Source organism: Rhinolophus hipposideros, assembly GCF_964194185.1.
Source record: "Rhinolophus hipposideros genome assembly, chromosome: 20".
Classification (NCBI taxonomy): domain Eukaryota; kingdom Metazoa; phylum Chordata; class Mammalia; order Chiroptera; family Rhinolophidae; genus Rhinolophus; species Rhinolophus hipposideros.
Window position 1 is genome coordinate 10,672,664 of NC_138066.1, and position 27,935 is coordinate 10,700,598.

The 27,935-nt window shown below is 52.0% G+C and overlaps 5 protein-coding genes across 12 annotated transcripts; 4 read left to right on the top strand and 1 right to left on the bottom strand.

Moving 5' to 3' along the window:
- The first annotated feature begins 398 nt into the window (after nucleotides 1-398).
- On the top strand, nucleotides 399-2,979 carry CLDN7 (claudin 7). The gene is made up of 4 exons (XM_081027396.1): nucleotides 399-1,299; nucleotides 2,149-2,313; nucleotides 2,431-2,515; nucleotides 2,603-2,979. Exons 1-4 carry the CDS (start codon nucleotides 1,077-1,079, stop codon nucleotides 2,763-2,765), a joined length of 636 nt encoding a protein of 211 aa, XP_080883522.1. The 5' UTR covers nucleotides 399-1,076; the 3' UTR covers nucleotides 2,766-2,979.
- Nucleotides 2,279-13,035, bottom strand: ELP5 (elongator acetyltransferase complex subunit 5). 2 transcript variants are annotated; one of them, XM_081027393.1, is made up of 8 exons: nucleotides 12,431-12,717; nucleotides 12,212-12,272; nucleotides 12,045-12,125; nucleotides 6,426-6,643; nucleotides 5,000-5,181; nucleotides 4,466-4,561; nucleotides 4,238-4,338; nucleotides 2,279-3,610 (listed from the first exon to the last, which is right to left on the bottom strand). In XM_081027393.1, the coding sequence occupies exons 1-8, from the start codon at nucleotides 12,564-12,566 to the stop codon at nucleotides 3,496-3,498; spliced, it is 990 nt and encodes a 329-aa protein (XP_080883519.1). In that variant the 5' UTR covers nucleotides 12,567-12,717; the 3' UTR covers nucleotides 2,279-3,495. The 2 variants fall into 2 exon arrangements, with proteins under 2 accessions (XP_080883519.1, XP_080883520.1); XM_081027394.1 differs by having other exon boundaries at nucleotides 3,247-3,610; nucleotides 12,706-13,035.
- CTDNEP1 (CTD nuclear envelope phosphatase 1) lies at nucleotides 13,035-19,109 on the top strand. Its single transcript, XM_081027395.1, has 8 exons — nucleotides 13,035-13,817; nucleotides 16,413-16,479; nucleotides 16,579-16,697; nucleotides 16,902-16,973; nucleotides 17,390-17,506; nucleotides 17,736-17,847; nucleotides 18,276-18,360; nucleotides 18,653-19,109. Exons 1-8 carry the CDS (start codon nucleotides 13,716-13,718, stop codon nucleotides 18,711-18,713), a joined length of 735 nt encoding a protein of 244 aa, XP_080883521.1. The 5' UTR covers nucleotides 13,035-13,715; the 3' UTR covers nucleotides 18,714-19,109.
- On the top strand, nucleotides 19,019-22,625 carry GABARAP (GABA type A receptor-associated protein). The gene is made up of 4 exons (XM_081027397.1): nucleotides 19,019-20,641; nucleotides 21,196-21,274; nucleotides 21,415-21,533; nucleotides 21,990-22,625. Exons 1-4 carry the CDS (start codon nucleotides 20,552-20,554, stop codon nucleotides 22,053-22,055), a joined length of 354 nt encoding a protein of 117 aa, XP_080883523.1. The 5' UTR covers nucleotides 19,019-20,551; the 3' UTR covers nucleotides 22,056-22,625.
- Nucleotides 22,626-23,177: 552 nt separating this feature from the next.
- On the top strand, nucleotides 23,178-27,677 carry PHF23 (PHD finger protein 23). Of its 7 annotated transcripts, none has more exons than XM_081027398.1 (5): nucleotides 23,178-23,590; nucleotides 25,117-25,148; nucleotides 25,299-25,391; nucleotides 25,953-26,790; nucleotides 26,895-27,677. In XM_081027398.1, the coding sequence occupies exons 1-5, from the start codon at nucleotides 23,557-23,559 to the stop codon at nucleotides 27,110-27,112; spliced, it is 1,215 nt and encodes a 404-aa protein (XP_080883524.1). In that variant the 5' UTR covers nucleotides 23,178-23,556; the 3' UTR covers nucleotides 27,113-27,677. The 7 variants fall into 7 exon arrangements, with proteins under 7 accessions (XP_080883524.1, XP_080883530.1, XP_080883527.1 ...); XM_081027401.1 differs by lacking the exon at nucleotides 23,178-23,590 and adding an exon at nucleotides 24,209-24,340; XM_081027403.1 differs by lacking the exon at nucleotides 23,178-23,590 and adding an exon at nucleotides 24,460-24,488.
- Nucleotides 27,678-27,935: the final 258 nt, after the last annotated feature.

The window sequence follows — 27,935 nt, forward strand, 5'->3', positions numbered from 1 at the left end:
CCGTTAGAGAGCAGGGTAGAAGAGCGAAGGACAGCGGCCAGGGGCGGGGGCATGCTGGAGAGGTGGCTCTGGGAGTTCTGAGGGATTGGAGCCAGGGCCCCTGAAGGTGGGATCCTCTAGGATCCGAGACTGAAGAAAAGGAGAAGAAAGAGCAGAAGGTGGGGGAAAAGTAGGGCGGGACAAAGAGCGCCTGGAGTAGAAGCCTAGGGTCCCTTCGGGGAGGAAAGGCAGAGCAAAGACTGGCCGGGGTCGTCCCCTACACTCTGGCTCCGCAGCGTCGCTGGCGCATTTGCTGGGGAGTGGGGAAGGGGCATCCTGATGCCCGAGCGAAGTCCGGTTCAGAGGAGCCGACTTTGAGCGTGGGACTTCCAAGAAGCTTCCGCCTCCTCCCCACCTGTGGTCAAAGCCGGGCAAGTGAAGGGGCGTGACCCTGGTGCTCAGGTTTCTTCCTCATTACCTGGGCAAGGAGGGGTGGGGGCCGGGACTTCCGGCCTAGGTAAGTGTCCCTTCGGTGACGTCAGGTCACTTTCGGCAGCCCCTCCGGTCCCGCCCCACCTCGCGCTCCGGATGCCCGCGGGGACGCGCCCCCGACGCCCTACATATACTCAGGTGCGCCGCACCTGTCCGCTCGCACCTGCCGGCTCACGGCTGAGCTTTCTGGCACAAGCTCTCCCTCGCACCGCCTCTCTCACACCGCAGCCTCGGGCCGACAGCCCCGGGTACTTTGGAGACTTCCAGCACCCAGGACCGCGCCTGTACGGCCCCTCCACCTTTTGTTTGGGTAGGGTCGCGGAGAGCACCAGAAGGAAACACCTGGCCTTCGCAAATCGCCTTTGTTGACCAGCAGTTCTCCGGTCGTAACCTGTTCCCTCTACTGTGAGACCTTTGCACCGCCAGAGGGGCGATTTGTGTTTACTTCGGGTGATCAGATATTTGCAGTCACTCGATCAAAATTTTTTTGACTTCTCGGGCGGCTTATAACTCCAACTTGTCTCTTGTGGGGTTGCCCCTCAAGGTTTGTTCGTTTTACTGCAGAGGCGCCCGCCCGGCGCCCCCGGTCTTTTCTGAGGGCGGAAATGGCCAATTCGGGCCTGCAGCTGCTGGGCTTTTCCATGGCTCTGATGGGCTGGGTGGGCCTGGTGGCCTGCACAGCCATCCCGCAGTGGCAGATGAGCTCGTACGCAGGCGACAACATCATCACGGCCCAGGCCATGTACAAGGGTCTGTGGATGGACTGCGTCACGCAGAGTACCGGCATGATGAGCTGCAAGATGTACGACTCGGTGCTCGCCCTGCCGGGTAAGGCCGCGGGATCGACGGGGCGGACGCGCCCAGGGCCGAGGTCAAGGGGTGGGGTGTCGGTCAGGCCCCGCTGACCGACGCCCTTGGTTACCTGGGAGTCGCTGGAGAGAGGAGGGAGCGGAAGCCGTGGGGATGGGGCCGTGGTGCCGGCCAGAGCGGACTGGGGTTCCGGCGGCTGCACGTGGGCCCGCCACCCGACACCCCCCACCCCCGGCCGGGTGCCCCTCTTCCGCCCCAACTTCTCTCGTAGAGGCCGGGTCCTGGGCCTGGGTCCTCCCTCCCTCACCGTCCTGGGCAGGCAACGGCCTCCGCCGCTCCCGCCCTTTTCTCTCCGACAAAGGGTGGCGCAGGGCCGAGGCCGCAGGGTCGGGCCGAGGGCGGAGGAGCCGTACGCTCCGTCAGACTTGGGCCGCCGCCTGCGGCCTCTAATCTTATCGGCCGATTAGCCGAAGCCACAAAACCAATGGCCTCGATAGTGGGGTCAGAACTAGGACGCGGGCCGTCATCTGTGGCTCGCGCGAGGTCACCGGAGAGGCCGTTGCCTCCGGACCTGTTAGCTGTCCCCTTTCACCCTTCCCCCTACTCGGGGCAGTTTCATCGAAACCTGGGCGCCCCGGGCGGGTACTAGAGCAGAGAGGGCGGGGCGGAGCTGGAAGGCCGCGGAGTCGGGAGGGTACGGGATCCACTCTACTTCCGCCCGGGACTTGGACACCGAGAGGCCCCCAGGCTGGCGGCGGGGTCCAGCGGCCATTGGTTAGTGGGCACGGTGGGCGGTTCGAAGGCTCGAACGGTCCGAGGGCCGTCTGCACTCCTAGCGATGACGGCATCCTTGCCCCTTCCCTGCAGCGGCCATTCAGGCCACTCGAGCTCTAATGGTGGTATCCCTGGTGCTCGGCTTCCTGGCCATGTTCGTGGCCACGATAGGCATGAAGTGTACACGCTGTGGAGGAGACGACAAAGTGAAGAAGGCCCGTATAGCCATGACTGGAGGCATCATTTTCATCGTGGCAGGTAAGTCACAGGTCCAAGATGGGCTCAAGGGCTCTCCTCTCCCATTCCGGAGGAGTGATGGTGGGCAAGGTGCTGGTTTGGGGGCTCATAATATTTGAATCCTCATTCTCTCTCCAGGTCTGGCTGCCTTGATAGCTTGCTCCTGGTATGGCCACAAGATCGTCACAGACTTTTATAACCCTTTGGTTCCCATGAACATTAAGTGAGTATGGGAGCCCTACCTCCTAAGGGGTCCTGGAGCTGGGAGAGGCAGGCCAGGGTTTCTGACCCCAGTCCCCTCTCTCCACAGGTATGAGTTTGGTCCTGCCATTTTCATTGGCTGGGCAGGGTCTGCTCTGGCCCTCCTGGGAGGTGCACTACTCTCTTGCTCCTGTCCTGGGAACGACAGTAAAGCTGGGTACCGTGCACCCCGCTCCTACCCTAAGCCCAACTCTGCCAAGGAGTATGTGTGAGCTGAGATCCCCTTGCCCCTGCCTGGTAGCCCATGGGTGTGCCCCAACACCTGAAGGGCCCGGGGGCAGAGCTCAGCCTGTGGGCAGGGTGCGGAGCAGAAGCCTTTGGTCACTCCAGTCCTGCACACCATGTACAGTTCCCTGGGGGGGTTGGGTGAGGGAGACAAAAAGGGGTGGGTGTGCTTTTTGTACAGTAATAAAAAGTATGTTTTGGAAAACAGGCTTTTTTTCCTCCCTCAGGGCCTCTCCTTTCTCCCTACCCAGATCCTACAAGAAGCCTGGGGCCTAAAGTATACCTATTTCAGCTAAATATACACATACTGAGCACCAACTGTGTGCCAGGCTATCCCTGTTCCACTGTTTCATTGTCATACAGGTCCCAACACTTTTGACTATTGACTCTAAAAGACTCAGGTGTTTGGTTTCCTCCAAACCCTTCCACTCCCAATTCTTGCTTAAATGGCTACCACAGTTTCTTTTTTAATAATAATTATAAAAAAAGACTTTATTAGGTTTGGAGGAAGGGTTTCCTAGTTTCTCATCTTCCCCTCTGCCCCCATCCCACTTTCTGTCATGATTGGATCTACTCCCTGACTCATGGGTCATAGGGCAGGGCTTCCATAGACACACAGAACAAAGGTGGGGGAGGCACAAGGTAAGACCAGAGGGAATAATGGAAGGATGGTTATGGGCCCCAGGCCTACACACTCCCCCTCCAATTATAGGCCAGTCAAATATCTAGGTCATCATCTGGGTCCTCTTGGTCCGGGTCATCATAAGCATCTGGCTCATAGAAGATGTGGCTAGTTGCCTGGCCTGAACCAGGGCACAGTAGAGCCTGCTGTCTGAGGAGAGAGAAGGGGAGAATTGGTGCTGGTGAGGGTAGGTAACGGGTCCTATCTGGATATATTCTACCTGGTGACTGACTCCTCTTTGTCCTCCATGTTTTCTTGGTCTAAGTCCCTTTCTCTGAACTCGTTTAGTTAGTACTGAAGCACCACGTGGCACTGAAACAGATACTCTTATACTGCTCTCCTAATAATACTCTTAAGTTCTTAGTAGCTTGAGGGCAAGGATCCTGCCACAGTCTTGCTTCATCCACCCACACAGTAGGCACAGAACAGGCTTCTACTAAGCCCTTATTAACCTGCCTTTGCCCTCCCCATCTAGCTTCCTGTTCTAGCACCATTGCCTGGAGACAGGGCCACTTCCCCAGGGTCTGGGCTGCCTCAGCCTAGGCCCAGATTACTCTGGAACAACCCTGGAGCTGGGACCCAAGGCTCTAATGGAGAGAAAAGAGACATTGTTGTGGTATGGGTGGGTAGAGAACCACTCCCCAGACTTGGCTCTGGAGATGGACTTCAGCCCCTATAAAGTCTAAGAGGTTAATCAATAACCTGTTGTCACCCCACCTCTCAGGCCCAGATGCTGGGCTCTACTCAGGAACCTGAGCATACAAGCCCCAACCTTACTTTTCAGAGCTGAACTGGAAGGGCAGGGTCAGGCTATCTTTGGCTTCTTTCTCTTTCTTGGACAGGCGAAGGTTAAAGGTCAAATGAGTCGTGGGATCAACCTGTAAGTACAAAGGATGCTGCCACTCTCCCCCATCCCTGACCCCACCCCGAACCTCTGCAGTTTTTATTCTTTTTGCCAGACCCCCAACTCTACTCCCTTGTTCTAGCTCTGGCACTCTTAGATACCAGGGGTGTGTCAGGATCTGGGTGGGGTTGGGACTCTAGGGGGGGCCCCCCTTGGAGATCCACGCTGAAGTCAGGCAAGATGGAGAACCACTGAATCTGGGGAAAAGAAAGAAGAGCATTTGAAAGTTTTCCATCTTACCAAACCAACCAGAGACAACTAAAGACCCAACACCCCCCAGCCCCCAATCAGCTATATAACTTAATTGGCTGCTTTCAGCTCTTGCTCTCCACCTTTCACCCCTCCTTTAAACCTCTCCATATGGACTTGTTCCTTATCCCCCCTAGTAACCACTCCCAGTCTTCTTTTCCATCTCCTGGAAGGCACTGTATTTCAATGGTTAAGGTGACAGGATCCAAATTTCCCAGGTTGCAAAATGGAGATAATAAAACAAATTTATCTCACAGGGTAGCTGTGAAGATTAAATGAGGGAAATAATGAAATGATGAAAGCACAGAGAAGTGTTCTATCATATCAGCTTTTTATTGTTCCTCCCTTCTGACCCGAACCCCCAGTCCTCCCGTGCTGCTGCTGACCTTATGTGTTGGGCGCTGTCGCGGCCTCCGATAGAGGATGTGAGCCAAGGTCTGGTTTGCTGTACCACTCAGAGTCACCTCAGTCTGAGCAAGGCTGCTCAATGCTCCCATGGGGCCTGGGCCGTGAAGCTCTTCATGGAGCAGGCCTAGCACACACACCCGCTCTACTGGGGAGCTGTCACCTGGACAGGGACAAGTAACAGGACAGCAAGAAGCATTCAGGGTGGAAAACTGGGATCAAATAGGAGGAAAAAAGAGAGGCCCACATTTCCATCACCGCTCTGCCACAATCCTGACTTGGGCCACTTTCACAGCCCTGCTTTGAGCCTCTTTCAGCCCTCACCTTTTTTTTGTTTTGTTTTGTTTTTTGTTTTTTGTTTTGTTGAGAGCCCACTGGCCCATGTGGGAATCGAACCGGCAGCCTTTGGAGTTAGGAGCATGGAGCTCTAACCGCCTGAGCCACCGGGCCGGCCCCAGCCCTCACCTTTAATGTGCTTTCTTATTCCAATGTAAATCTGATCAAGGCAGCACTCTGACTACAATCCTCAGGAGCGACTGATGGCCTTCAGGATGGAATTAATTTGCATCATCTGGTCCCTGCTTGATCTCTTACATATTGAAGTACTTGCAGTTTTTGGAGCTTGCCAAGATCCTAGTCAGTGCCTTTGATTCCCTCCCTTTTTGGGAGCATTTACAGAGTGTCAGGCATTGCACCAAACACTTCAATCTTTACAAAGGTCAGCATTTTTAGGTTGAACCATATGAAATTGCTCATACTTGACATTTGAGCATATGTGAACTACAAAAATGGCAATGCCACACTTTTACAAAGGAAACTGAAGCACTGTACCTTAACCACTGAAACTGAGATCAAGTACCTTAACATAAAGTTGGGTATCTGACTCTAAAGCCCATGCCAGTACCCACAGTGTACTTCTGGGCTAGTCCGAGTGCTGCTGGCCTGGCCCAATTTGCCTGGCTGACTCCTTGTCAAGACAGTTCATTCCTTTAAGGTATTCTGGGCATGTTGTTTATCATCATGGCCCTTATCAGAATGTCTTGTAACTGCTTGTTTACTTGTCTGTATCCTTTATGGGGCTTTGAGCTCCAGAAGATAAGGAACTGACTGCAGTTAGTCTTTATTTTCCCATTATCTAGAATTGTATCTGACACTGTACACTATATATATTTAATGTTTGTTGAAGGAATAAATGAATGAAATGCATGATTCAAAAAGAACTCGGAAGAAAAAACAGTGACTGGTAGGTGGCATTATACAGAAGTCAAGAACTAGTATAAAGGTTAAAGAGATGAAAGAAGGTCCACTTGGCGATCCCTGACATGTTTTTTAGTAGGGTGGAGGAAAGGGGTAGGTTCCTTGGCAGGTGGAAATGTATGAGGGGAAGTAATGAAGCAGGGGTCTCACCAGAGCAGGTGTCTTGATGGCTCAGAGTACGTAGGGTCTGGCAGAGTGTGGTGCAGGGAAGGTGAAGCAGCAGCCAGCTAAGCGAATCAAGAGCAATGATGACAGGACCAGGATGTGTCCTGTACATGGCTCTCAAGGCTCCCAGGGCACCCCCTGGAAGGGCTTCCCCAGTCTTTGACCAGTTGAGAGGGTCTCTGAAGAGATCATGGTAAACCAGTCTGCAAAGAGAAAATCAGCGACAACATAATACTTCCCCATCCTCCCAGTCCTGAAATTCATCCTGTGATCTTTGTGGCTCTGTTTTCTCCATTCTCACTAATATCTTAAATCCCAGTGAAAGGTTAATTACGGAGAGGTAGAATATAGTGATTGAGAAAACAGACTTTGCCATCAAACAGCCCTGAGCTCCAAGCTTGGCTCTGTTACTTGCCCAAGGTCACCTAAACGATAAATTAGTTAATCTTTCTAAGACTCAGTTTCTTCATTTGTCAAGTAGGGATACCAACTTGACATTTAGCACGGACATACTAAATACTTGATAAATGTTAATCATCACTATCAAATATTTCCTGAGTGGTGGCTAAAATGTATCATTCTCTGGATGGAAAAAGAGAAAGGAAAGAATGAGACATGGTTCCAGCCTGCAGAACAGCTTAGAGAAGGTCAAGAATTAAATCATGTGATACTAACTACAGAAAAAAATATAGCAATTCAGGAAAGGGAGACTGGTGTGGAGTAGAAATCCTGGAATAGTTTCACAGTGGCAGAACTTGTTCCCAGACACCTCCTTTCTATCTTCTGCTTCCCTTGTGGATGCCATCTTAAAATACAGGATCACCTCTATCACAATGGCTGACACAAAATGAGGGCTCAACAGAGGTAAACTACTGTTATTATCCATGGAGCTACCGAGACCAGGTAGTAGTCTTTCTGTTTAATTTTTAAATTAGTTTTAGGTGTACAGAGCAATGTAATAGTTATTTAAACCCCTCATAGTGATAACCCACCCCCCAAGCTACTACCCCTGACATCTTATATAGCCGTTACAATACCATCAACTATCTTCCCTATGTTGTACTCCACATCCCATGACAATACATACCTATATATTTAGTTATAGTTGAGATTCAATATTATTCTACTTCAGCTTCAGGTGTATAGCACATGGTCAGGCATCTACACAGTCTATGACGTGATCCCCCTGATATGTCCAGTGCCCATTTGGCACCTTACATGATCTTTACTACATTGTTGGTTATATGCCCCATACTGTATTAACTACCAATTTGTATTTCCTAATGCCTTCACCATTTTCACCCTGCCCCCAACCCCATTCCCATCTATCACCCTGATAAACCTAGTACCTATTTGGCCCCATACCTAGTTATTACACTATCATTGACTGTATTCCTTATGCTATACCCTACACCCCCATGACTACTGTATAACAACCAATTTGTACTTCTTAATCCCTTCTCTTTTAGCCCATCCTTAACCCCACTCCCATCTTAAAGAAGTCTCTCTAAGACTCCTTTTAATACTGGTTTGGTGATGAACTCCTTCAGCTTTCTTGTCTGGGAAGCTCCTTATCTGTCCTTCAATTCTAAATGATAGCCTTGCTGGGCAGAGCAATCTTGGTTATATGTCGTTGCCTTTTCATCACTTGGAGTATTTCCTGTCACTCCCTTCTTGCCTGCAAAGTTTCTGTTGAGAAGTCAGCTGAGTCTTATGGGAGCTCCCCTGTAGGTTAACTAACTGCTTTTCTCTTGCTGCTTTTAAGATTCTCTCTTTGTGTTTAATCTTTGGCATTTTAATTATGTGTATTGGTGTTGGCCTCTTTGAGTTTATCTTGTTTGGGACACTGTGCTTCCTGGGCTTGTATGTCTATTTCCTTTACTAGGTTAGGGAAGTTTTCTATCATTATTTCTTCAAATAGGTTTTCAATTCCTTGCTCTCTCTCTTCTCCTCCTGGTACCCCTATAATGTGAATGTTGGTTCGCTTGATATTGTCCTGGAGGCCCCTTAAACTCTCAATTTTTTGGATTCTTTTTACTGTTCTGGTTGGGTGTTTTCTGCTACCTTATGTTCTACATCTCTGGTTGGACCCTCTGTTTCATCTAATCTATTGTTGATTCCCCATAATATATTCTTCATTTCTGTTATTGTATCCTTTATTTCTGACTGGTTCTTTTTTATGGTTTTCATTTCCATTTTTATGCTTCCTATCTCTCTGTTGAAGTTCTCCCTGAGATCATTGAGCATTCTTACGAGCAGTGTTTGGAACTCTGCATCTGATTGCTTACTCCATTTTGCTTAGTTCTTTTTCTGGAGCTTTGTTCTATTCTTTTATTTGGGACATATTTATTTGTCTCCCCATTTGGCTGCCTCCATGTGTTTGTTTCTATGTATTAGGTAGGGCTGCTATGTCTTCCGGTCTTAGTAGAGTGGCTTTATGTAGTAGGTGTGCTGTGGGGTTCAGTGGCAGTCTTTCTGGTCACCTAAGCCACATGCTCCAGGTATGTCCCTTGTGTGGGTTGTGTGTGCCCTCCTCTTGTAGTTGAGCCTTGGTTGATAACTGCACATCAATGGGAGGGACTGACCCTTGGGTTCACTGGTTGTGAGGACTGGCTTTGACTACAGTGGAAGAGTTGTTGTGTAGGGGCTGACTCTACGGAGCAGAATCTTCCTCAGTAGGACTCTGGTGTCTGCCCAATCCGCCCCTTGGGTGTGTCCAGTTGGAGCCAGCTGGGTGATGCTCCAGCTTGTTTTGAGGCTGGCCACTGGGGGCACCAGCCCCAGGACCACCTTGGAGGGGATCTGCTGTAGGTCTGCTTCAGCCACAGCCCGTACCCTACTTAGGGCCACCTAGCGGGAGCCAGAAAAAAATCCACAGATGGCTTCTGCTCATGCTGTACTTGGAAACACCTTGAGAGGCCAAGCCATGAACCAAGGCCAGCTGTTGCTAGTGCCAGCTCAGGGCTGCTCAACCAGAGGTACAGTAAACGCTCAAGCAGATGCTGCTGTCTGGGTTCCGCAAACCTAGGGAAGTCTGCAGCTTGAGCCAAAGCAGGCAATCTGCACGAAAAAGCCACTGAAAGCAGCCTGGGTAGGGCAGAGTCTCCAATCACATAGGCATATCAAATGAACAGCAGAGACTCAGATATGACGGCCACCTGCGATTGCAGGTGGGGAATGGGGAGGGCTCAGCACAGAAACAATGTCCTCTGCCAGCTCTCCCGTCCAGGAGAAAGCCACTTCTCAAGTCCCTGTCCCACACCAGACAGCTCAATTCCCCATCATATGTCCCTGCTGCCTTTCCAGCTGCTGCCCCAGTGCTGGAGCTTAGAGCCAGTGATTCCATTGGTGGGTAAGTCCGCACATGGTCCCTTTAAGAGGAGTGGTTTGGGGCTGGCCCGGTGGCTCAGTTAGAGTTCCATGCTCCTAACTCCGAAGACTGCTGGTTCGATTCCCACATGGGCCAGTGGGCTCTCAACCACAAGGTTGCTGGTTCAACTCCTCGAGTCCCACAAGGGATGGTGGGCTCCGCCCCCTGCAACTAAGATTGAACACGGCACCTTGAGCTGAGCTGCCTCCCGGATGGCTCAGTTGGTTGGAGCTCTGGCTCTCAACCACAAGGTTGCCAGTTCAATTCCTCGAGTCCTGCAAGGGATGGTGGGCAGCACCCCCTGCAAATAAGATTGAACACGGCACCTTGAGTTGAGGTGCCGCTGAGCTCCTAGATGGCTCAGTTGATTGGAGCGTGTCCTCTCAACCACAAGGTTGCTGGTTTGACTCCTACAAGGGATGGTGGGCTGCGCCCCTGCAACTAGCAATGGCAACTGGACTTGGAGCTGAGCTGCGCCCACCACAACTAAGACCGAAAGGACAACAACTTGAAGCAGAACAGCACCCTCCACAACTAAGATTGAAAGAACAACTTGACTTGGAAAAAAGTCCTGGAAGTACATACTGTTCCCCAATAAAGTCCTGTTCCCCTTCCCCAATAAAATCTTTTAAAAAAAAAAAAAGAGGAGTGGCTAGGAGTGCAGCCGCACTGTCTCACTCAGTCACAATCTCCACTGGTTTTCACAATCAAAAATTATGGGGACTTCTCTCCTCGGCACTGGAACACTGGGCTGGGATCTCTCACTCCTCTAAGGGATCGGGGGACTCCCACAGCTAAAATAGCCCTTTAACGGTCTTTAACGTGTGATCTTTAACGGTCACACGTAGGTATGGGACCAGCCCGTTCCTGTCTCCGACTTTCCTACCAGTCTGGAGGTGGCTTCTTCTACATGCCTTTAGTTGAAAGGTTTCAGTTCAGCTTAATTTTAGGGTATTCTCAATAATAGTTGTTTTGTAGATTAGTTGTAATTTTGATGTGGTTGTGAGAGAAGGTAAACAACATTTACCTACTGCACTATCTTGGTTTGAGCCCGAAGTAGTGTTTCTTAACCAGGCAACATAGATGGGTTCAGAGATCTCCTAATCTGGAGGCTACCCCACATCAGTCTATAAGTGCTGGAAGTCTACGTGCTAAAGTTCTTTTACATTTGTCCTAAACTCTTCATCCCTACTGCCACTCCCTTAAGCCAGGCCTCTGTCACTTCCTACCATTATTCTCTAAGATTCATTAGAACGGGGATCATGTCTACCTCATTCACTATTGTATCGCCAATGCCCAGCACAGCACCTGGTTCACAATTGGTGCTCAGTACATATCCACATGAGTGAACCAGGATTACTGCAATAGCATTGCCACCTGGTCTCCCTAGCTCCAGGCTGCCCCTTGCCAACCCATTCTCCACACTGTGCTTACTGAATCTTTCTAACAGGAATGATGTTATCACTCCCCTCCTGAATTTTCAAATGACTCTCCACTGCCTTTACAATAACATCTAAACTCCTTTTTACACTCTGTAAGACCTGTCACTATCAGATATCTTTTTATCTGTCTGACTTCAGGAAACTCTTCACCTTCCATGAACAGGTATGCCTTCCCATACCTCCCTAACTTTGCATATACTGTTACAAGTTCCGCAGTAGCTTGCAGTTAAGTGTTGATGCAAGTTGGGAATCCATGTCTGGATCAAGTATCATGAGATTCTGAATAACTCAAAAAGCAGAACATGTTTACTCTTCTCCCCAGTACAGCCTCTAGTGCTAAACTGTACTGTGGGCCTTTTATTACCCTCTATTTCTCTCTCAATTTCCACAGTCTCTGCTTTGGATTCTCCAGATACTCACCACTCCTTATCCTTCCTGTTACTAATTCTCGCCTCCTGAAAGACCCATATCCATTCATTCAATGAGTAAGTAGCTGCTACTACTGTGTTTCCCTGAAAATAAGACCTAGCTGGACCATCCGCTCTAATGTGTCTTTTGGAGCAAAAATTAATATAAGACTCGGTCTTATTTTAATATAAGACCGGATATAATATAATATAGTACCGGGTCTTACGTTAATTTTTGCTCCAAAAGACACATTAGAGCGGATGGTCCAGCTAGGTCTTACTTTCGGGGAAACATGGTACATACCAGGTTCTGCGCTTGTTACTGTAAGAGAAGTTCCTTAGCAATAGAGATCCCACATCCAGTTAAGTCTTAATTTGTACTTACTGGCTGTTGATACTGACGTCAAAACCTTCACGAAACTCTTCCTCGCTCACTTCACAGCCCAGGACGTGGACTTGCTCCCCACTGAGGCACATATGAGGCAGAGTGTCAAAGGGTGGGGCCCAGGCTTCCTTCCCCAGGAGGATGGAGAGACGCTGCGGAATACTCACCACAGTACAGATTTCTTGATGAGCGCCTTCAAGAGACTGCGCCCCTCCCATTCCACGGAGTCTGAGGAGAGTGAGACGGATAAACAGCATGACAATACTGAGTTTTACACTTTCACGAACCCGTCGCAACCTCTGCCCCTACCATGTGACCCATGATCCTTCCTTTCCACTTCCTTCCCTTGAGCCACTTCTGAAGTCCCTGTGCCTGCGACCCCTCACCCCGAAGCAGCACCAGGCCGCCAGAAGCCAATACAGACTCCAGCATCTCCAAGCCGCGTCTCGTCCCTTCTCCGACGCGCTCTGATGGCGTCATGACCCGCTGCTCCGCCCCGTTCAGGTGAAAGGGGAGGGGCATCCATGATCCCTCCCACCACTAAGATCTGGCATAGTCTGGGATAAGATGTGGTATGTTCAATTTTCCCACAGGGGCTCACGCAGAGGGGCCAAGGCCTGGAGCACAGACGTACGGACGACACCCCTCTCTACATTTTTACCATGAATAGGGCAAGAAGAGTGGTGGGGACAGTTGTCTATAGAAGGGGCAGGTGGCCTCACAAGCTCGTCCGGCGGCCTAAACTCGGGGACAAGTGACGTCAGTGCCCCGTTTACCCGGTTCGAGGCGGAGCCTGTTTTGCCCCAGGCCCCGCCCCATCGACACCCTCCGCGCGTGCGCAGTACCGCGGCCTTGTTCGGGACACATTCCACTTTCATTATCCCCACCCCCACAGGCCGAGTAAGGGTAACATTAGTCCCGGTGAAGCGAATACACGTCACCACCGGAAGTAGTGTCAGAGGGGAAGAGGAGGGGGGAAGAAGGGAGGAGGGAGCCCTTTGGGCGGTAAAATGGCGCCTGTCAGAGTGGGAAATCCTGCTGCAGAGACTGCAGCCCCGCTCCTCAGCGGCTAAGGCGCCCCAGACCTCGGGGAGGGGGAGGCCGCTCCGGGTCAGCCATCCGCGCCTTTCGGCTCCCCCTCCCCCTCCTCTCTCGCTCCTTCGCTCAACCGGCCGGTTCACCGCCGCGGCCCTTCGCGCACCCCTACCCCCGCCCGCCCCTTTCCCGCGGGCAGCCCCCTAGCGCGCCTGCGCAGCGGGCCACCCTCCTCTTCCCCCTCTTCCCCTCCCCCCTCTCCCTCCCTCCCTTATCCCTAGCCCCCTCCCCCACAACCCCCTCCCCCAATTCTTCATCCCCTTCCCTGCTGGTCTCTGAGGACCCCGTCCTATCCCGACCTATTTCGGCCCGCAACCTCCGCGAAGCCGTCGGTGCCAGTCCCTGCCCATGTGGGCCCCTGCGGGCTGCCCACGCCTGTACCCCAGCTCCCCGTTCCTCTGGGCTTTCCCCTCGCTGGGGGTGGCTTTCTGAGCCTTCCTCTCCGTGCCCCTCTCTGCGGCCTCTCCTGCCACTCGGGGCCCCCGTTCCCCCTCCCGGCAGCGGGGGGCTGCCCCCGGGGGGCTGGCGGAGCTGGGCCGCGGGGGCCCCAGGGCCGGCGGTGCCGGGGTCATCGGGATGATGCGGACGCAGTGTCTGCTGGGGCTGCGCACGTTCGTGGCCTTCGCCGCCAAGCTGTGGAGCTTCTTCATTTACCTTTTGCGGAGGCAGATCCGCACGGTGAGCCTGGGTGGGTGCCGGTGGTGGTGGGGACCTCTGTCAGTGGTGCTCACGGGTTTTCAGAAAGCGTCGGGCCTTTGGGCCTAGGAACGGAGTCCTAGCGGCAGCTTCTCCCGTTAGAGATTTAGGGCACCTTTAGCTGGGCGTGAGGTGGGATGGGGCGGAGGGAGACCCTTGTATTAGAACCGAGATCCGGGGGCCTAGACGGGGACTAGATTTTGCAACTGTTGGGGTCTAGGGTGGTGGGTGGGGCGCCCTTAAAAAACCTGGAGTTGTTGGTGAAGAAACAGAGAGGCGGGGAACACCTGTTTGATGGCAGCATATCTGTTGATGTGGACTTGTGAAAGACCCTCCTTGTGTGTTTGGTCTTATAACAAGGGAGTGACAGGCTTGTGTGTCAAGGGTGGGGGTGGGTGGGAGGGCTTATGTGATGAGGATGGAAACTTGGGAAAAGCCCTGGGTGTGAAGGAGAAACCCTTGCCGGTTGCATTAAGGGAACTCATCCAAAAAGGCCCTGAAAAACTTAACTTCATAGTGTGAATATCTTGATTTATTGAGACCCTGGGACTAGAAGATGCTTTTATGTTGGGCTTCGTTAGTTGTGGAAGGGAGCATATTAAAGTTGGGGTGTCCCTATTAGAAGACAGTGTTTGTCAGTTGTAGGCTTGACTCTGAAGACACACTTGTTCCTCCCGGAGACCCTAGCATTCCCTGTTGAGGGATACTGTGGGTAGTGGAGACTGTGCATGTGTTCAAATATCTCTGGGTTTCCTTCGCTATAGCTTTTCCCCAAGGTCAAAGCTCCTTAGGCTAACATCATTTAATGAATGGTCTCTTGTGTTCTCATCACCACTGGGGAGAATCTTCTGAAGGAGTCTGGGGAGAGTCAGTGAGCTTGGGTGCAGAGGTTCTCTGGTCTGTACTCTTTGGCATACTTCAGTAAAACTTGAAAGAATAAAAATGGATAGGGGCTGCCTAGGTCAAGGAATTTCCAGAAAGCCCTAGGAGGTAGGGGTGGTCACTTGGGGGAATGGATCTGGCTTGGGCTTCAGTGTCTCCTTTACTATTCTACTGTTTCCACTTCCTGATATAGGGTGAGGATTGTTCTCGGCGGTCATAGGTGTAGGTAGGGCTGTTTACCTGAGACAAGAGTTAGGATCCAAGAAGAATCTGGGGTCATAGATGCTGAGATGTTTATGGGGCTAGCTCCTGGGATTTTCTTTACATGTTAGCTACCATCCTCTTTTCCTGGCCTTGCTCTGAGCTTCCCATTTTCTCTCTCTAACACAACAATTTTCTGTTCTGGTTGCAGGGAATAGTGCTCCAGCCCATCCAGAGGTTAGTTGCTCTCCTCTGGGTGGCACTGACCCACAGCCCTTTGTCTTCTCTTCCCTTCCAATCTGGTTTCCACCCCCCACCCCCTTCTGGCAGATGCTTGGAGCATTCCCTACATGCCCAGCATGTGCAACCCGAGATAGCAGGGCAGGACACTCGAGCTGTTGCGGCCCTCATCACCACCCAGGGAGAAAAGAAGGGCAGATGCCTTGGGATTAGGGGAAGAGGGCCCTTTCCTTTGCAAGGGGAAGACTGATTCTGGTGAAGGCTCTAGGGATGGACTGAAAAGCATTTGTGCCTTAAAATGAAAGAGCAGAGGAGGGAATTACCAGGGTTTGCATGGGGGAGATCCGAATATTAGAAATAGGAGCCTCTAGAGAAGGCTTGGAGAAGCTGGAAGGCTGAGGTGGTGATGTCCTTGTCCCTTCACTTCTCACTCACAGCCCTTACTTCACTTTGGCCTTCTCCACACATCCTGTCAGTCAGCTTGGCAGATGGGGCTTTCCAGTGTTCTCTGCCTTGCCCTAGGTACCAGGAAAAGGAGGCTGTTCAGAGGGCTGAGGTTCTTTGCAACTTGTGACTTGGCTCTTAGAGACAGAAATTGACAGGTGGCTGGTTAAAATAGGCCTCATGGCCCCCAGCCAGAGGAACTTAGCTGACCTGACAATCCCTGGATTGCTTCATCCTCTATTCCCCTTAGGGACCCAAGGACCTCCCCTCTTGACTCCTATTCCTACTCTACTAAGGAAGCTCAGTTCCTAGCGGGAGGTGATGGGAGTTGTCATGAAGACTCCTTGGGGTGGAGGTGGGGAGGGCTGTGCATTTCTTTGTTCAGTGTAGCAGGATAATATGGTTAAGAGGGCAAGCTCTTATGTCGGACTGCTTGGGTACAATCCTGGCTCCACTACTTCATAGATTCTAATATGAACTGACCACCCCTTCTACAGTGTTACAGGAATTCAGCCATGATAGAGACAAAAATCCATGCTCTCATGGAGTTTGCATTCTAATTGTGGGGACAAACAATTAAATAAGATAATTTCTAGCTGTGTGGCCTTAGGCAAGGTATTTAACCTCTCTAAGCCTCAGTTTATTCTTAACACAGAGATGATATTATTGTTGTTGTTTTGAGAAATAAATGAAATAATCCTGAATCACTTTCACGGTACCCAACATATAGTAAATATTCAACATGTGCTACCTACTGTTACTAGGGAAGATTTCCTTGTCAAGGGTTCTAATTCTCTCTCTTGTTCTTAGGTAATTCAGTACCAAACTGTTCGATATGATATCCTTCCCTTATCTCCTGTGTCCCGGAATCGGCTAGGTATGTGTGTGCTGGCTGAGAAGACTCCTTTAATGTGAGGTAGGATTCAAGGTCTGGGCTGGAGGTTGGTTGATTTTTTCCCTTCCTGTTGTGGTTCAGGCCAGGTGAAGAGGAAGATCCTGGTGCTGGATCTGGATGAAACACTTATTCACTCCCATCATGATGGGGTCCTGAGGCCCACAGTCCGGCCTGGAACACCTCCTGATTTCATCCTCAAGGTGTGTGGGGATGGGATGGAATGGTTATGTCTGTTATTCGTCTTAGGCTGGACTCCCTTTCCCAATCCGAGAATGTGTCATGTCCATCCCCATCTCCTGGCACCAGTGTCAGCCTGAAGGAGGAAAGCAGGCAATGGGAGGGTGTCCTTTAGGCCATGTTCTGGTGCTCAGCACTTCCCCTAGCCCTTCCCTATTCCTCTACAGGTGGTAATAGACAAACATCCTGTCCGGTTTTTTGTACATAAGAGGCCCCATGTGGATTTCTTCTTAGAAGTGGTGAGTTTGCAAAATCCAAAGGGAGCTCTGTTATGAAGGAATGGTTTTAGGGTTCTGGGAATTTAGAGAATTTGGAGGAAGTAAGGGGTGAGGAAAAATGGGTAAGGGCAATTTTGGAGAGGGGAGGCTGTGGGATGGTTGGAGAATGGCTTTTACTAGTTTGGGTTAATTTGTTTTGCTGATGTAATTCTTTTCTTCCACAGGCTTCCTGCTCTTTTGTTCTTGCATCTCTGAATCTTAAGGGTGTATGGTGCCTAAGACTTGAGTTTGGGGGCGTTCACAGTTTTGTGTCTTTAGAGATAATTTGATATTGCTGAAAGTCCTGAAGGACAAGGCTGCAGTCCTGGTGAATGGGAACGGTGTATCTAAAGGATGATCACCTCTTCTGACACCTCCATTTCCCCTGTCTATTTCAGGTGAGCCAGTGGTACGAGCTGGTAGTATTCACAGCAAGCATGGAGATTTATGGCTCTGCTGTGGCAGATAAACTGGACAATAGCAGAAGCATTCTCAAGAGGAGATACTACAGACAGGTAAGGGGCTAGAATCCAGGTCGAAGAGTGAAGCTCCAGAGGCAGACCACCAGGGAGTGATTTGAGTTGGAAGCAATTGCCCTGAAATGGGACCTTCTAGTCATATGTGTGTGGGTGGTGGTATACTGCATGATCCTCTTTGTGGGAATTGGCTACCCAAGGCGTTGTTGGGTTGGGGGGGAGGACAGAGCGAGTTTCCTTTTGATGCCCAGCTTACCCTGCCTTCCAGCACTGCACTTTGGAATTGGGCAGCTACATCAAGGACCTCTCTGTGGTCCACAGTGACCTCTCCAGCATTGTGATCCTGGATAACTCCCCAGGGGCTTACAGGAGCCATCCAGGTATGGGGGAAGGTGGTGAGTCTGGCAGGACCAGGAAGTGGTTCTGAGGACGTACTTTGAATACATGGAGTTGTGATGCCTTGGTTTACTATAGGTCAGGATGCAAGTTGTTTCTCTTCTAAGTGAGACGTTCCCCTCTCCCCCACATGACCATTTCATAAATCCGATTTCTTACAGCAGGTGAGACACAATGACAATAAGTTTGACCAGAGGCCTCACACTAGTATGAGATGTGGTGATTGAAATTTAATTTTATTTTGGAGGGTAAATCAGGAAAGTTTTTACTTAAGATTATTGAGTTTGGGTGGAAGGTAGTGACAAGGTATATATTTGAAAGTAATGATCCTTACTCCCAAATAAAAGAAAAAAACACCCTGTCTCTTTTGAATCCTTTGTTTCTTCTCATGTGCATTTTTCACTCAACTTAGACAATGCCATCCCCATCAAATCCTGGTTCAGTGACCCCAGCGACACCGCCCTCCTCAACCTGCTTCCAATGCTGGATGCCCTCAGGTAAGGGAAGCTAGACACTTAGACTTCTGAGGAAAGGAGGAGGTGGGGAAATCCCAAGAGGAACAAAAAAGTTTGACCTGTTTTACTTATCTCTCCTCCCTAAGAATTTAACGTTTGAGCCCAGGTCTTAGGCTAAAGCTCATCACTTTTAGCCGTTGGGTTTTGGGCAAACTGAACATCATCTGAAAATGGTGATCATTTCTGCCCCACATCTCCAGTAAGGTGCTTCACACTAGTGTTGTGGGGATATTAACTAGAAGGACTCTACCAATGCAAGTTATTGTCATCCCAGGTTCACCGCTGATGTTCGTTCTGTGCTGAGCCGAAACCTTCACCAACATAGGCTCTGGTGACAGCTGCTCCCCCTCCACCTGAGTTGGGGTGGGGGGGAAAGGGAGGGTGAGCCCTCAGGATGCCGTCTGATGCCCTGTCCAATGGTGAGGACTGCCTGGGCAGGGTCTGCCCCTCCCTCCCCTCTCTGCCCTGGGAGCCCTGCACTCTGTATGGAGTCTGGATGGACACATGGGCCAGACTCTGAAGCAGCCTCACTCTAACTTCGTGTTCAAACTCCTTGGAAACCCCAGACTGGGACATAAGCAGAGGCCTAGGAGAGCCGAAACTGTGTCTGTGGTGGAGAGACAGGACTGGCCAGAGTGAGAGACAGACATTCGGTAATCCAGGAGGCTCAGAGAGAAGCCAAGCCAGCTTTGTTGTGATTTGATTTTTTTAAAACTCTTGTATAAAACTGATCTAATTCTTTACTCCAAGGGCTGGGCTGTGGGTGGGAAACTGGGATTTGGGCCACTGGATTTTCCCCAAACTTGTCCTCCCCTTACTTTTCCCTCTGTTTTCCCTTTTTCCTAGATTTCCTCAGACCTGTAACCGGTTTTTTTTTTTTTTCTCTTTTTTTTCTTTCCTCTCTTTTAAACCATGCATTATAACTTGGAAACCAAAGCTGCCCTAGGTCCTTCTCTGGGGTTTGGGTAAATGCAGGGGAGGGGTCTTTGTTCACATCCACCCTGCCCTCTAGGCGGAGGGGAGAGACTGCTGTTGGGCCCAAGGGGTAAGGGGAAAATTTGGTGTTGGGTTGTCAGTGACGAAGTAGTGAACATTGACATGAGATGATTTGGCGGGAAGGGTGTTAGTGAAGGGTCAGCGCCCTGACTGGGAGTGAAAAGTACAGCTATGTGTCTGGAGGGGACTCGAGCTCCAGAGCAAGACACAGAAATATGAAAGGAGAAGCCTGAATGCCAGAAAAGGCATATAGCTGGAGAGAGGCTGGGCGGGGGGGACTGACGTAGACAAGCTAAGTGGGCGCTGCCCGCGGGTAGCTTGTGCCACAGGCTGTCCACTCTCCCCGGTCAGGTTAACCTCCCTCCCGCCTCCGGCTCCCCGCGCCCTCCTCCCAGAAGCCGGCTCTACTTCCTTGTAGTTGCCACGTGATGCTCCGCCCTTCTCTGAGATCACATGATTTCGTTGATACAAATACTGGAGGTGTTCTTCCGCGCTGACGTAGTCCCTAACTTTCGGACCTTCACATTCCCTCTTGGTCCACTTATTCCTGGAACCTATGCTTTCTGTGCATCTCTGTAAACATATATTTCGTTTCTGCCCTCCTGTATTTCCGAAGGCCACCTCCTCCATTTGGGTACTATTTTGTTTTGGTGTCAACGGCCGTCTTTAGCGTACCAGCACATTTCTTGAATAGCTATCCTTGTAATTCTCTGCTCTTTTTCCTCTACGTTATGTCCGAAAAGAATTTTTGATGAACAAGTCTCAAGTTATGATTACTATCTCCTAGCTTCTTTTCACCCCTAGCTTCGTGGGGGAAGGTCGGGAAATGGGTTTTCAGTTATTTTTGACGGTAGCAAAAGCCAACCACCTTTGCTACGTCGCCTGCGTAGCCCACAAGTTGATTCCGAAGCTATTACGCTGACGGCGTGGCGGGGGCGGGGGTTGGTCAGTAGGTGGTGCTAAGTTAGCGGCGTCAGGGCTGCTGCGCTAGTGGCGTAATGTAGCAGGCAGGGCGGCCCCTGATGGGCGGGGGCGGGGTTGGTGAATAGGGAAGTGGCGCAAGTCCTGGGATCGCTCCGCTGAATCCGCCCGCGCGTCGCCTCCGTCGCCGCCTCCCCCAGTCCCGGCCCCCCCGGGTTCCCTCAGCCCAGCCTTGTCCAGCCCGGTTCCCGGGAGGATGAAGTTCGTGTATAAAGAGGAGCATCCGTTCGAGAAACGCCGCTCTGAGGGCGAGAAGATCCGAAAGAAGTACCCGGACCGGGTCCCGGTGAGGACCATAGCCAGGGCCGAAGGCGCGGGGCGCTGGCGCTGGCGCTGACGCCACAGCCTGGGCTTGGGTCGAGGACGGGCAGTTTGGGTATCAAGCTTCCTGCTGTGGCAGGGTTGGGAACGAACCTCAAACTGCTGTCTCTGGGACCGGAGGTGAAAGGAGTGGGGTAGCGGCGGTAGCTGGGGGTGAGGGGGTGTAGATGGGAGAGATAGACCTTGAGATTCGTGTGGGAGGCTGTAGGGAGTTTGACAGTCTGAATGTCACATGGTCATTCCCCCGAGTTCTTGAGATTGAAGCTGTAGTCGCCCCAGATAAGTCATTCTCGTCTAATTAAGGTAATTCTTTATTATGACAGGGACCTGGATGTTGAGGTGAGTTGAGTCAGTGGGGTTAGAATCCTCTACTCAGGTCTGCACCGCGTGTTCATAGACAAAGAATTGAGTCTGGGGTAGGTCTGCGTGCTAGAAATACTGTTGCTTTGAGTTCCTGACAGGTGGAGCTGTGGGGACGCTATATCTGCTGTCTCCTAATTTTCATCTTCCCTTTATCAGGTGATAGTAGAAAAGGCTCCCAAAGCTCGGATAGGAGACCTTGACAAAAAGAAATACCTGGTGCCTTCTGATCTCACAGGTGGGAACCTGACCCAATACTCAAGTTTGCTTCCTGTGGGTGTGAGTGCAATCTCTGTGGGAGGAGGCTCCACAAAGCAGCTGTTCTTTTGAGGGCTTTTGTGCTATCTGTGACTTTATCACATCTTGTATCTTTGGCAGTTGGTCAGTTCTACTTCTTGATCCGGAAGCGAATTCATCTCCGAGCTGAGGATGCCTTGTTTTTCTTTGTCAACAATGTCATTCCACCCACCAGTGCCACGATGGGTCAGCTATACCAGGTACGGTGACTGGGACGTAATGGAGGCTTTGGAGAGGAGTTGGAAGAGCTTGAGAGGAAGAAAGTTTTAGGTCGGTAGTTCTTAGACTAGCTGGCTTGCTTAGCTCTCAGTTTTATCTTTGGCCTTAAACTTTCTGGATAGTCCTGAGTTGGGGGTTTGGGCAGGCAGTGGGAGAAGAGAGAAGGGAGAAAACAGTGAGCTGGAGCAAGTATTCTAATTCTGACCCTCCCTAGTCCCTCCTCAGAGAACAGTTGAAGATCTTCTTTGCCCAGGGCTGTTTCTAGGGATAACCCGGCTAGACTGCTAGGGCTTGGAGCAAGTGAGGAAGAAAATCAAGGCACTGGTTTTGGGAGTTTTCAAAAAGAATGGTTTTTAAAGAATGTGTTTGGGTGGCAGGTGGTTTAGGTAACTAAAGCTCAGATGTCTGAGCAGCATCATTTTCTGTTTTCACTCCAGGAACACCATGAAGAAGACTTCTTTCTATACATTGCGTACAGTGATGAAAGTGTCTATGGTCTGTGAAACTGCTGCCCCTGCAGTGGGGGGTCCCATTCTACAAAGAGAGGTGTCCCCCCTTCCTTGACCACCTCCTCCTTCAAGCTCAAACACCATCTCCCTTCAGGACCTGCACTTCCTAATGTTTGAGGCTCTTTTCCCAGACCCTCTTAGCAGGAGGGTTAATGGGTGGAGATGGCCTCTAGTACCTCTCCTTTCTCCTTTCTTCCCCTTTCTATACCACTTTCCCACTCTGCTTTAGACTTCTTGATTGTCAATCTCTGTCACATCCAGTGATTGTTTTGGTTTCTGTTCCCTTTCTAACTGCTCAAGGGGCTCAGAACCCCAACAATCCTTTCCTTTCACTACCTTTTTTTGGGGTAGATGGAAGGGACTGAAATTGTGGGGGAAAGATAGGAGGCACATCAATAAAGAGGAAACCAAGCTGAACTGGATTTTGCTTTGTATTCCTTCCCTCCCCCTTTTGTTTTTTAGTCATCGGTGGTGGGAAAGAGGTTGGAGGGATAGTCGTATATTTCAGTTTGTTGATGTTGGGGTGGCTTTTCCTTGTGCATTAAAAGGGTGCTTTTATTGTGATGGATGAGATACTCTGAGTTGTTTCTTGAAACTTTAGCTTTATATACATGTGTATTGGGTCCTTATGGAAAGCATAACTTTTTACTGTGGGTTCCTGTGGAGAAAGTTTGAGAGTACCTGCTTTAGATGAACACATCCAAGTTTATTATAACCTTTTGGATTAAGGAAGTTGTCGCGTGTGGAGGCTGGTAAAAGGACTCTGTCGTCAGATGTATGTCACCTGGCCAGACTTGGTGCCAGAATATGGGATCCAGTGGAGGGGAAGCCAAGGGAGGGAGAAGACTGGGAGGAGGGAACCATTATCACCAGGAAAACTTCATCTTCCAGCAACCACTTCTCCGTTTGGCCGGAAGTGGGGCGGTACCCCGGAGGGGAGAAAGAAACTGCAGAATGAGGCAGTATGGTGGCCGAGAGTTCTAATGCCGGCTTTCCCTTCTTTCTTAGTCCCGCTCAGCCTACATTTCCCAGGAGCCTGCGCGCGCTCTTCCGTTCTACCCTCTGCTCCCAATCTCCCCGCCACTCCCCGGGGGAGGGGAGCGGTTTAGTGCGCCTGCGCCAGTCCGTGGCTTGCTGGGGACTGAAGTTCCCAAGGTTTATGCAGTCCCCTTTCCGCTCTCCCCTGACGGACTACAAGTCCCTTGATGCGTTGCGCATCGGCGCCCGCGTAGGGAGGGGGGAGGAGATGAGGGAGGGAGGAGAGAGGAGGAGGAGGGAGCAGGCGGCCGGCGGCGCGGGGGGAGGGGGCCCGGTCCGGGAGTGCGGGAGGCAGTGGTAGAGGGAGGTGGCGGCAGCGGCTAGCGGACTCGAGTCACAACCGGGCCGAGGCAGACACCTCTGTGGAACGAGGCAGTAGGAGTACCGAGCACCGGAGGCGGCACCGGGAGCCGGGTTAGGGGAGGGGGGCGCCGGACCAAGAGGAGGGGAGGGGGCGATGCTGGAAGCCATGGCGGAGCCCAGTCCCGAAGGTGAGCTCTCGACCGGCACGGAACGCTGAGCCGGCGGGGGGGTGGATGAGGAATCAATTGGCAAACTTGGAGGTCGAGCCCCGGAGGGAGCGCGGGGAGGGGGTCGGGGGCCTGCCCCTGGTGGTGGGAGAACGACGAGTTGTGAGACCTTGGAGAAAGAGGAGTGGGAGACTAGGCTGAGGGTAGCTGGAGATCAGACGCTGTGTGTGTGGGGGGTGGGAGCTAGAAACCCGGAGCTTGGGGGTTAGGGGCCGAAAGGGCCTCCGGCAGGTTGGGGCCCTGAAGCTGGAAGGCTGGGGGATCTGGGGGCCGGAGAGTTGTTGAGGAGGGAGGAGGTAGAAGAGGACTGAGTGAGGAGCTCGGTAGTTCGCCGAGGTGGGGGAGTTTGTGGCGGTGGTGCCGGAGCTCCCGGTAGTTGCCGCCGGAGATAGCCTGGTGAATGTTGGAGGGGTGGGCAGATAGTTGTGGGAGAAAAGGGTGTCTGGGTATTGTCTGCGGTAGAGGAACCTGTGCCGGGGGGTAGTTGTGGGGAGAGAGCCTGGAAGCGAGGAGAGCTGGGTAGTTGTAGGGGCGGTGGGGCGGGGTGGGGGTTAAGACCAGCGAGTTGCGGGGTGGGGGGGGAGTTGATCGGCGAGGTTTAGAGCTTGGGAGTTGCGGAGCGGCGGTAGCAGCGGGGGTTGCCGTGGAGGAGTAGAGTAGCTGGTGGGGGGGGGCTAGAGTTTAGGGGTCCATAGCCTAAGTGACTTAATGGTGAGTACGGAGACGGGGGGGGGGTCGGCGTCCGGAGAGAGCTCCGAACAGGGCCTGGGGGCCCGGCCGGGAGCCCTAGAAGCTCGAGACGGGGAGGGGCCAAAGCCCCGGATGGGGGCGGAGGGACGGCGAAATTGTGGGGAGCGCGGTATGGGGGGGGCAGGTGGGGCCGCGTCCGGGTGAGAGCTCTCGGGTCTGTCCCGGACGCGAACTGGCGTTGGATGTGTGATTCTGTGTGTGTTTAGGGTGGGGGTGAGGGGCGCGCCGGGCCTCGTGCTCGAGTAGAAGGGGCTGGAGGGCGGGGAGCGGTTCAGCGTGGTCATCCTGGACCCTGGGGGCTGGCGGGCGGCGTGTGCAGTCTCGGAGGGCCCGGGGCAGTAGAGCGCGGCCCGGCAGAAACTCGGGTCCCTGGGCGCATGTGAAGGACAGGGTCAGGCGGCAGCCCGGGCTCGGCCCCGGGAGCGGTATGGCGGGGTGGGGCGCTAAGAGATCGGAGTAGACGAGTCTAGAGAAACCGTGAGGGGGGGCGGGGCGCCAGGCCTCCGGTGGGGGGAAGGGGAGCGCTATAGCGAGGCCTGAGAGCGCGCCGCGCCCAGGCTCCGCCCCTTATGGGGCGGGAGGGGGGAGCAGGGGCGGTTCCAGCACAGCTGGGGGCCTGCTGGCCCGGCTGAGGGACTTGGGAGAGCAGGGGATTTGCTTGGCATCTCTAAGGTTTAGAGGTGGGATTTTATACAGACTCTTCTAGTGCCTTGACTCAGCTTTTATTGCTTTCACAGATCCACCTCCGACCCTTAAACCAGAGACTCAGGTGAAGTTTCCCTTTATCTTGCAGCCTAGTATTACTGACTGCCCCCCTCTCTCCCTCTCCCTCCTACCTTTTCCAGATTCCTCACTCCTGGGACTACCCTTGGGAATGCCCCTCTTAAACTCCATGTGATACATATTTCCTTCCTTTCAGCCACCAGAGAAACGTCGAAGAACGATTGAAGATTTCAACAAATTCTGTAGTTTTGTCTTGGCCTATGCTGGTTACATCCCTCCTAGCAAAGAGGTAGGGACAGAAGGTCAACTGACTTGAGGGTGGTGGCCTAGGACTAGAGAGGGACTGTTGAGCAAATGGGGCTGTATTTATAGAAGAAGGCTACCAGAAATTATATATGTAAGACTATGGCAGTTAGAAATTCTGGTAGGAAAACTAGTATGTGGGGTGAGGATGGGCTTAATAGCGATAGATGGGTTGAGTAGCAGTGAATAGTCTTGGGGTGGTGTTAACGGAAGATGCTTTTGGGTAAATTTTAGGAAGCTGAAAATGGTGACAAATGAGGCTACACAGAAAGGAAACTAAAGAAATACGTCTCTTGTTGGGGGATACAGCATTACAAAGGCAGTGGGAATTGGGGAGATGGATAGAGTTTAAGGGCAGAAGTAGCATGGAGGTGCTCGAGAGGTGATAGGAATTGGAGTGGGGATAAATTTTCTAAGTACAGTGAGAATTGGTGATTTTGGCAGGATATTTGGGAGTAGATTAGTCCCTGGTTTTCAAGCTGGGTTTGTAGAGGAACTGAGATGATACCAGGCCCCCTGCTGACCACGGTCTTGTCCGCCTTTTAAGGAAAGTGACTGGCCAGCCTCCGGCTCCAGCTCTCCATTGCGGGGTGAGAGTGCGGCAGACAGTGATGGCTGGGACTCTGCCCCCTCAGATCTCCGAACCATCCAGACCTTTGTTAAGAAAGCAAAGTCATCCAAGAGACGGGCGGCTCAAGCAGGTCCCACTCAGCCAGGACCTCCAAGGTCCACTTTCTCTCGTCTGCAGGCCCCTGACAGTGCTACACTGCTTGAGAAGATGAAGCTCAAGGACTCTCTGTTTGATCTAGATGGGCCCAAAATGGCATCTCCACTGTCCCCCACATCCCTGACACATGCGTCCCGGCCCCCTGCTGCTCTCACCCCAGTGCCCCTTTCCCAGGGGGATATCTCCCAGCCTCCTCGAAAGAAGGACCGAAAGAACCGAAAGTTGGGGCCAGGAGGGGGGGCTGGCTTTGGGGTGCTTCGGAGGCCTCGGCCAGCCCCTGGGGATGGGGAAAAGAGGTCTCGAATCAAGAAGAGCAAGAAGCGGAAGTTAAAAAAAGCAGAGCGGGGGGATAGACTCCCACCTCCTGGGCCTCCCCGGGCACCCCCCAGTGATACAGACTCTGAAGAGGAGGAGGAGGAGGAAGAAGAGGAGGAGGAAGAAGAGATTGCAGCAATGGTAGGGGGTGAAGCCCCAGCCCCTGTGCTCCCAACACCCCCTGAAGCTCCTAGGCCCCCTGCCACAGTGCACCCTGAAGGAGCCCCTCCCACTGACAGTGAAAGCAAGGAGGTGGGCAGCACTGAAACAAGCCAAGATGGAGATGCCAGCTCCAGTGAAGGTGAGATGCGGGTCATGGATGAAGACATCATGGTAGAATCAGGTGAGAAGTTTGGGGCTGAATAGGGGCAGCTGGGATGGTGGGTATGGAGCTGTTGTGGATGCAAGAGCTCAGGCAGAACACCAAACAAACCTTCTTTTCCCCAGGTGATGACTCATGGGACCTGATCACATGTTACTGTCGAAAGCCCTTTGCAGGGCGGCCCATGATTGAGTGCAGCCTGTGTGGAACATGGATCCACCTTTCCTGTGCTAAGATTAAGAAGACCAATGTCCCTGACTTCTTTTACTGCCAGAAGTGCAAGGAACTGCGGCCAGAGGCTCGGCGGTTAGGGGGTCCGCCTCCCAAATCTGGAGAGCCCTGACATTTCTAGGCTGGAACTTCCAAATGACAACATGACTTGGGAACTGAGCCTCAGGGTCCTCAGCCTATCCCCTGAAGCTTGGATATTGTCCCACTTCAAGGCAGGAATTCCCAAGGGAGACTGGCTTGGAAATGAGTTGCTTCCCTATCCTTTCCCACCTTGTGGACTTTAACTCGGACGGACCCATTACATTTAGGTGTGGGAGGCTGCCTGGGTACCTAGACACTTAATCTCTGTCCCTTGGACCTGCCACCCCTCACTTTCTGGGCCAGGATTGGAATTGGGATGGAATGGGACAGTTGTCTATAAAACTCTAGTGTAAATATAGCACTCCCCTCCCTCATCTTCTGTCTCACTCCCCATTCTACACCGGTTGTATTTTTAATTTTGGAATTCCGCTTTTGGGCATGGCAACTCAGAGGTGGAGTACCAACCAGAGCCTGGCCGAGGGAGGGAGGAAAACAAGGTTCTTTCACTTCTTTTGTTTTTAATAATACTGGCCAGCTGTTTGTACAGGTAGCCTGCGTGTTGTAAATAAAGCAGAGTGGGCTCTTTTGTGTTTATAGCCCTCACTGACTGTCCTGCTTGGGAGGGAGACTTCAGAGAAGCTGGCAGGAGAGGGCTGGAGGAGGCCCTGAAACCCATCTTGCGAGTCCCTGCTGAAGAATGACAGGGCTCTGTACTTTTCCCATCAACCCTATGGCTTCGGTTGGCTTTGCCTCGCTTGAGGAAGCTCACAACCCCACCTTGACTCTCCACACACGCTTCAGTGGTTGAGGGTTGCTTGGAGTTACCCACTTGAGTGGTGTTAAGCGGGGTGGGA